Below are 8,335 nucleotides of genomic sequence, written 5' to 3' on the forward strand. Positions count from 1 at the left end.
TAATAATGCCAAGCCCTTGTGTCTCCTGTGTCTCTTTTATTTGTGTTATGGTCCAGAGAGTACGTTATCAAAGGCCCGCGACCCCTGTGGGATGGAAACCCTTCCCTTGAATGGTAACTTCAACAACAGCTACTCCCTGCGCAGTGGCCCAGGGGGTGTAGGCGGAGGCAGCTGTGACTTCCTTGGTGGTGGGGGAGGAGACAGTCCCCCGCCCCTCATCAATCCCCGCAGCTCAGAGGCACTGGGAGGCGGAGGCATCCGACGAAACCTCTCTGATGCAGCGGCCTTCGAGAAAATGATCATCTCTGAGCTTGTGCACAACAACCTGAGAGGTGGTGGAGGAGGAGTCGACGTAGGAGACAGGGTGTGTGGCAGCCTGGCAAGGGGACGTCCTCATGGCGGGGTTGGTCGGGGGACAACGGGTGCCGGGCCAGAGCCGTCTATGATGGATGAAGACGAGGACTTTATGAGAGAGGGGCGGCAGCGCACCCCGCAAGATGTGGAGCTGCTTTATAAAGCTCTGGAGGAGCCCCTGCTGTTGCAGCGAGCCCAGTCGGTCCTCTACCAAAGCGATCCAGAGGAGTCAGAGAGCTACACGGCCGACCTCACCGAGAGCCTGGGCCACAGCGGCCACAGTGGCCAGAGTGCTGGTGGCCAGGCAGGCAACAGAGCGCCAGACTCCCCTGCCCGTGACTCCCTGTACACCAGCATCACCAACCTGCGAGACTCACCCTACCCCGACAGCAGTCCTGAGCCCCTGGAGGTGGTTCCCCGTTCAGCCCAGCCCCCTGAGGAGCTGTACTACAGCTCTGGGAGGCCCGCCCTGGGCTCTCGTGGGGCCCCCATGCAGACCTTCTACCAGGTCCCACACCGGAGACCGAGTGGGGAGGGACACCAGGCTCAGGAGCCTGCCCATAATGAGGGAGATGGACAGATGCAGCTGGTCACCAGCCTGTGACTGGAGCCTGAAGGAGGAAGTTGGAGACTAATGTGATGGCCAAAGCCACCTCCTAGCCCGCCTCGTTCTCACGTCTCTCCACTTTCTGCTTGTTTGGTTGCCTTTCTTTGTCTTGACTTTTATTTAGCTAACAGATGAGCAAACAGTGACCTTCAGGATGGAGTCGTGGCTGGCTCTGCAGAATCAGCCTTTATCTTTAACCCTCCCCCGTATTCTGGAAATGAGTGATGGGAGTTTTTCCGCAGAGCATTCGTCATGCTCTCTCCAACCCCAGTCCTCCCTAGTTCCTTTGGTACCCTTAGGCCAAGTCCAGCACTCTGAATGTACCACAATCCACCCCGTTTACCTTCAGATATTTCAAAACTTTGTTAAAGTTTTTTATGTAATTTCTCTTTAGACCTGCCTACGGAGATGGGAGTATCATTTTATATTTTATCTCGTTTCCCTTTCGTACCATCCATCGGTCTTTTTTGAGTCATCATTTGATAGGAGTAGTTAGCTGTGGAGACAGGGCATATAGTACACTATTAAAACCTAAAAAGATGTCTCACAGAAAGCTCTTCATTGTTGCCAAAAATATCTTTTATTGAGCCAGAACAGAAACTAGAGCATTCACAAACACACAGACTCACGCACACTCACAATCCAGAAGTGCTCATTACTGAACATCAAAAGTGAGAACCATACTCCATCTAAGTAAAAGGGAACAAGAGCGTATGTTCCAAGCAGGCAGTGGAAGCTGATTCAGAATAGTTGCCTTCATTTTCTTTTGCTGTGAATCGACGACTATGTACAGAAGTGGATTAGAGGCAGAGACGGAGACTCAGGAGGTGCTGCACCACCCCTCCAGAGCAGGAGAACCTGCACCCATAAGACTGGCCAATCCACTCCACTGTTCTCTCTGGTTGTTTGCTTTAGGCATTTGAAAAGTTAAATGACTGCCTTGCTATTGTTTTAAAGAGAGTATTCAATTTGTTGACTGTGGGTCTGCATCCTTTGGGGGCTGCAGAGAGCGGATTGTTGTCGCCCCCTCCCCCTGTACTTTGCTGTTAGAGCCTAGCCAGTTGAAGTGGACTTGTTTCCTGTGTGTGGTTGTGACAAGCAAGACTGTAAACACCGCAAACGCACTGGTCGACCAATTGGTATAGCCGTGTACATAGGAACCACACATGAATTTACTTTATTCCTTCTATGTAAATAGAGACACCAGATGATCAAAAGCAACAAAAAGTAACAAATACTATGAAAAATGACTTCTTGTACTGCAACAAACCAACGAAAGAAAAAAATAAAATGTTTTGGAGTTTGTGAACTGAATGATAAACTCGATCTCTCTCCCCCGTAGCTTGATCTCTCGCTCTTCTGTGCCATTCAGTGGAACATTCTTAAGGGGTCCAATGGAGAGAGAAATGCAGAGAGAGAGAGAGAGACGGATTATAATGTCTAGTAGATTTTATTTATACAAATGGAAAAACTGTAAACAAAAAAAATCCTGGCACAATTTTCATGTAATATAATCCATTACATGTTGTTAATGTTTGACCTTTGACATTCCCAGGGTGGAATTGCCGAAAGCGGCGGGAGGTGCGCGGAAAGCGAGATAGATGTCGCCAAATGTCATACTGTGCCTCACAGGCACGATAAAGCATTGTGGGTGAACAACAGCATCCATAAAGGGATTTGGATTGTTCTTGTATTATTTGGAAGATGCAACCAGATTACATACTTTTAACAACATGAGTTTCCGCATGTATGATATTGACATTTGTTTTCCTATCAGAGAATATTGCATTTTGCTGTTTCTTAAAAAAATAGTTTCAGCACTACTCCAGAGCCTAATGTGACAATTAATTCATTTCCTGTGTGCATGTGTTTGTGTGCATGTGTGTAAGTATGTATGTGTCTGAATGGCCGGTTGTGTGCGTGTCCAGTGTGTGAGTGTGTGTGCGTGCTGTGCACCAGACCTTTGTAAGTGCACACACATTTGAAAGGCTATTTTTTGTGACATGACTTGAATGCTCATCAGACAAGGGGGATACTCATCTCAGAGAGCTGCCATAACTTCTCCGCCTCAAATGAAAGTTTCTCTTGCCGTGCTGTTCAGGTACAAGGAGGACAGGAGAAATAAGACCGCCTCGGGAGACGCGAGATAACCATACACCATGAAAATGACAAGCAGGGTTGACTGATCGGGAGGAACATGTTTCCAATATGCCACCTTATGCAAGCGATACATTTGAGAAATTAGCTGTCAAGAGACAGCCGCTCATGAGGCTCCTTTCATCCAGCTGAAATCTGTCTGACCTTTAAAAAAAACTGAGTTTGCCTTCTCAAACGCTGTATTTATCGGTATTTGTTATGGTTTATTTATCAGTTTTTATGTATGTTTTTGGAATATTTATTCACATTGATGCATTCATGGCATTGTTATTATTTTAATTTTTTTTTAATGTCTCCCTCGTAAACCGGCACCGAGCAAAAGAGTGTGATGTGAGGACGGAACGTGAGCAGAAAATAGATGCGTCCACTGCAGTGTGACATTTGGCTGGGGCCTGACTGTCCCACTTCTAAGAGTACCCAAAGGACAGCTGTTAGCTGCGGCTCCTGTGGCTGAAAGAGAGAGAGGGTTAAAGACAGATAAGGGAGAGGGATTACAAGGATTTGCCATCATGTATTCTTGTTATTCAAATCACTCGTGTAAGTATCATTGTAAGGGCCGCAGAGCGCGACGAGGCTCATAAAGAAGACCCTGGTATCATTGAGCCATAGGGGGAACATGTGCAATACTGCTTTGATGCTATATGACTTTGGATTTGAACTTGGGCATGTCCTGTGTTTACAAATGAAAAGACAATATGCACATGTGTTCTGCTCTGCTGCAGTGCCGGACAATGTGAAGCACGGATCTCGTGGCTCGATGGTGGGCCGCCGCACCGAGGTAGCACCCACAGGTCAACTGAGGACAAATGAATGTATTTTAACAAGCAGGACTGACGATAACACAATTCACTCCGGGCTGGTAGTGTTAATGGGAAACACAAGACGGCCATCATCATCTTTATCCACATCATTCTCATCACCATCATCATTAACTCCATCCCTCCATTAATTGTATTTGACATAATGTGCTGACGCTGATCTCTGCTCAGCTTGGACCCACCCCAGGGAAAAACACTGTTTAGACAGGCGCTCCCCATGAGAGGAGGAATGTGCGTCACCTTGGGCCTGCGTCTCTCTTTTCCAGCACCTCCTACCTCCTTTTCTTTTCCTCCCTCCCTCCCCCCACTCCCATCTCATCCACATTTTAATATCAATCTCAATGGACTCCATTAGTGCAGCACTTTTTTGAGAGTGTTAATTTGTTTTGTCAAAAGCTTTGTTTATCCATGATTAATATCTCAATAAACAGAGAAGTGCTGTACTGTGGTAAATGATAGTGATTATACAGTAGAAGATGCGAGGCCCATGCTGTGGGACAGAGGCTCACACAACGGGAGTTACTCCACCATTCAAAGTCCTCCAAACCTGTGATTACAATAATAACACACAGTGGTTACTAATTTACTGCAGTGAACTCGCCCTCGCTCTCTTTTCTGCTTTCTTTTCCCGCCTCTTGTCTGTTATACAACATTCCTGTTCCATGCTGGTGGCAAGCATGACATGCATGTGCTCCAGTGGTTAGGTAGGGAGTTGTTTAAAAGGTGGGATGCCCAACCTTTGACACATTGCTGTCTCACCCTTGAGGCTTAGTGTCAGTGGAGAGTAAACTATTGCTCAGTCTATCATTAGACAGCGGAGGTCCCAGCAGGCCTACAGCCCGTTTACTCGCAGTCGACCCTTTCACACACAGACATTTTTCTTTTTTTAACCAGTAATTTGTGTGGCCAATATCACACCAGGAGAAAGATTGGGAGGGGGAGAGAGTACTGGTGTGTGAGTTCAACAGCAGCAGGGGAGCAGGGGGTCATTACTGTATGTCTGCAAAGACTGGCCCAAGAGGGGACAGAGTGTGGACAACATCAGCAGAGATGTCACTGATGTCACAAATTCAGAGAGAGAGAGAGAGAGAGAGAGAGGGGGGGGGGGGGGGGGGGGGGGTTACTGTGAGGCTCTGCAGGGCTGGATCTGGAGATAAGGAGATGGATGAGCTGCTTTTTTTTTTGATGGCTTTCTGTTGGTGGTTTGCAGTCCAGAGGTTATCACTTTTTAAATTGATCAAGCTGGCGTGTCAGATCTCACGTTTGTTCATTGAATAAAACAAATCTGCCTGTAGAGGAAGAAAGACAGATGGATGCTTCCTTAAAGAAATGTGAAAATGAATCCACTGCCGCATCAGCCGATTAAAGCGAGATTTTTAGAGTGCTAACAAATGCGACAGGATTTTCCTATACAGATTTTTAAAAAGCAAATGTAAACACTTATAAAGTAGTACTATTTTGTTATCGGTCTCTTGTTACGTGTCCACATGACTACTGAATACAGTACTAATAGAGTAGTTTTAAGAATATATAGGGGTGTGGCAGAAACCCAGTGACGAGGCTTGTGCTGTTTCTCTTTTGTGTTAAATATGTGTCCGTAGAGCTGTGCCAGCAATTCAGGCCATCTTTGATGCACAGGGTGGGACCAACATCAGAGGGGTTTTTTGTGTGGGATGAGCTTCTCCAAATGTTAAACCTGTGAGGCACATTCTACATAGAGACCCCAAGGTCCAAAACCAAAACAAACATATCTTTTGACCCACATACAATTCACATCTTCAATCGGGTTAGGTAGTTTTATACACTGAAGTGAAGACTTGTATCTGCTGTTTACTTGTTAACAACATACAGCAGGAGCAGGCTGAATCTGTAGGCATGTTTCTTTTCTTTCCATATCTTCCTTTTCCTCCACTGAGTCTCTGAAAGTGGTGAGGAGCTGAACTGTGCCTGCATGTGCCTGTCCATGGCTGTAGTGATATCCATCCCATGATCGTCTATGGGACGGGCCAGGAAACGCTGCCCAAGACGATCTGTGTCCATCATCAGCGGTAGAATAGCTGGCTATAGCAGGTGTGAATGGGATAATCTGAGCATCAGCTAAGGGCTGTAATAATTAGCTCAGTACAGTAGAACCTGGTCAGTATTGGACATCCCCGAAATGCTTAAATTTATGGGAATAGACTGGGTGCTAATGGTTTTACGTAACATGCCGTAGGCATTGGTAGAAGCAATGTACTGACATTGTGCCATGTGGGGCTCTACATATAGCACCATTTCCAGAGCTTTCTGTGATTTTTCTATGAAATAAATAATTTATCATGTACCACTGAGACATTTGTAAACTGAGGTTAATATAACACCTTGATACTGTTTCTATTTTCTTTGAGGGATAATGTTCTTTTTGATTTATTTTCTCACGACCATTGCTTTGACAGCTGTCCGGGCCAAAGGGGATAATTTTCTGTGAGTGTTTGCGTCATCGCAGGTCAGACCGACCTTGTATCAGCACATATTAATAAAAAACTATGGAAAATATGCAATGTTTATGCTTCAGGGTTTCTCTGGGAACATCTTAAGGGGGCTCAATATGTGTGTGTGTGTGTGTGTGTGTGTGTGGTTGCACGCTTAGGTTCAGCAGCACAACTGCTTACAGTATGTGCTTATGCGTGTGTCGGTCAAATAAAAGCATAACTGCACACAGAAATTATTCAAAAAATCAATCTCTTGCTGTGCCAGATGCATATAAACTTCAGTATACCTACCTCATGATTCAAACTGGAAATGAAAAGACATCTTTAAAGCACTAATACAGTGGTTATGTTTTATTCATGGCGTGTCCTGCAGGTTACGACAGCATTGTGCTGTACAATGGGAAGCAGGGGACTGAAGCCAAGCAACCCAGCCCCTTCCTGAGTCAGCTCCCCTTTGAACCACACTCTATAGTATGCATATGCAGATTTGTCCTGGTGCTTTGGATGATGATTCTGTCAAATACTGATCTGTCCAAAGCATACTACACAGAGTGATCAAAGCGATGCAGAAAAAAAACAAGCTGTCAGTTTAGGAGACAAAACCCAACACTCTCAGTGTTTGGAGAGGGACTAGTAAGAGCTTTACGTGCCAGGGTGGACGAGAGGGCTGAGAAAAGCGAGGCTTTGTTTCGCTACAGCAACCCTGAGTCGGTAATACCGAGACCAGCTACTGTGACACTTTCAACCATCTCTTATGTATCTGTATGTACACGCAGACCTGTGGGCATACTTGCTCAGCTGGATTCTTCTTTACGAAGCATCAGTCAAGGTTAATTAATCATACAGTGTGGTGTGATCCCCGATGTAATCTTTTAATAACTGCCGCGTGAGTGCAGCTTACTGACTTCTGAATGCAGCACTGTTTGCTCGCAGCTGTCTGTAAAGCTGCAGCAGTACACAACTGTAGGACGCCTTTAGTACACTCCAGAGTAAGCATAAAGATTGTGATCAACTAGAGATCAGTTATGGATAACACAACTAAGTGTCTGGCCTGGGTTATTGCAGCCCATCTAGCTTCCCTTAAGCCTTCGTATCCCCGATGTGGTGCGATCAGTGTTCAGCTTCCACTGACTTTTGTTTCCTTGACTGCTCATAATTCTGTTCACAGAGGAGTGCGATTGGTAACTAATTAGCTAATATGTAATTATTATGTGCATTAGAGCATTCTTCCATAATTACAGCCTCTCCCATGCCCCTTTCTCCCCCATGTCCTACTGTACGCTGTACGTGTATGATGGTATGTGACGAGCCACTCATCCTCTCATCTGCCCAGCGCCTGCTGCCTCGCTCATGTCCCCTCGGTGAAACTCCCTGAGAGAGGAGGCTCTGAAGCCATGACCATTCAATCACCCTCTTTTCACTGGTAGTACAGTAACACTTTAATAAACTGACATACCAAACATGCACAACAAAGCCTCTAACCTCTGGCACAATCTCCTCTTTGTACTCAGTCCATCTGAGAGGTAAAAAGGGGGCTTTTTCAAAGTCATTGAACATTTAGAGAAGCTTAGAATAGAAACATTGACTAACAGCATCTATCAGCAGATCCTATGAGATAGAGCAAAGAGATGGATTCAATTCAGCCCGAACCCCTGTGTGTTTGTGTGTCACTGTGATAACTACAATATATCAAGCCACAGGGGCAACACATCTTTTTAGTACTGTAACATACTTTAAAATTAACAAGTGATGTGTAATGTACTTAATGTTCCTTCAATGGTTTATTAATAAATCCAAACGCTATACTAGAAAATTACAGAGATCAACCGAAACATAAAAACTGAAAAAAAAGAATCAAACAATAGTCAATCAGCAGCAATATTAGGGGGCCTTGATTTATTTAAACAAAAGCATTTGTAGCTCCACCC

General features: G+C 45.4%; 1 protein-coding gene across 1 annotated transcript in view; it reads left to right on the top strand.

Annotated features, from left to right (window-relative positions):
* The window catches only part of adgrl1a (adhesion G protein-coupled receptor L1a), a 52,642-nt gene extending 47,621 nt beyond the window's left edge, over positions 1 to 5,021 (top strand). The window contains 1 exon segment of the mRNA XM_029436854.1: positions 57 to 5,021. Coding sequence (XP_029292714.1) covers positions 57 to 958 — 902 coding nt within the window. The 3' untranslated portion in view covers positions 959 to 5,021.
* The last annotated feature ends 3,314 nt before the right edge of the window (positions 5,022 to 8,335 follow it).

Source organism: Cottoperca gobio, chromosome 8 (assembly GCF_900634415.1).
Source record: "Cottoperca gobio chromosome 8, fCotGob3.1, whole genome shotgun sequence".
Classification (NCBI taxonomy): domain Eukaryota; kingdom Metazoa; phylum Chordata; class Actinopteri; order Perciformes; family Bovichtidae; genus Cottoperca; species Cottoperca gobio.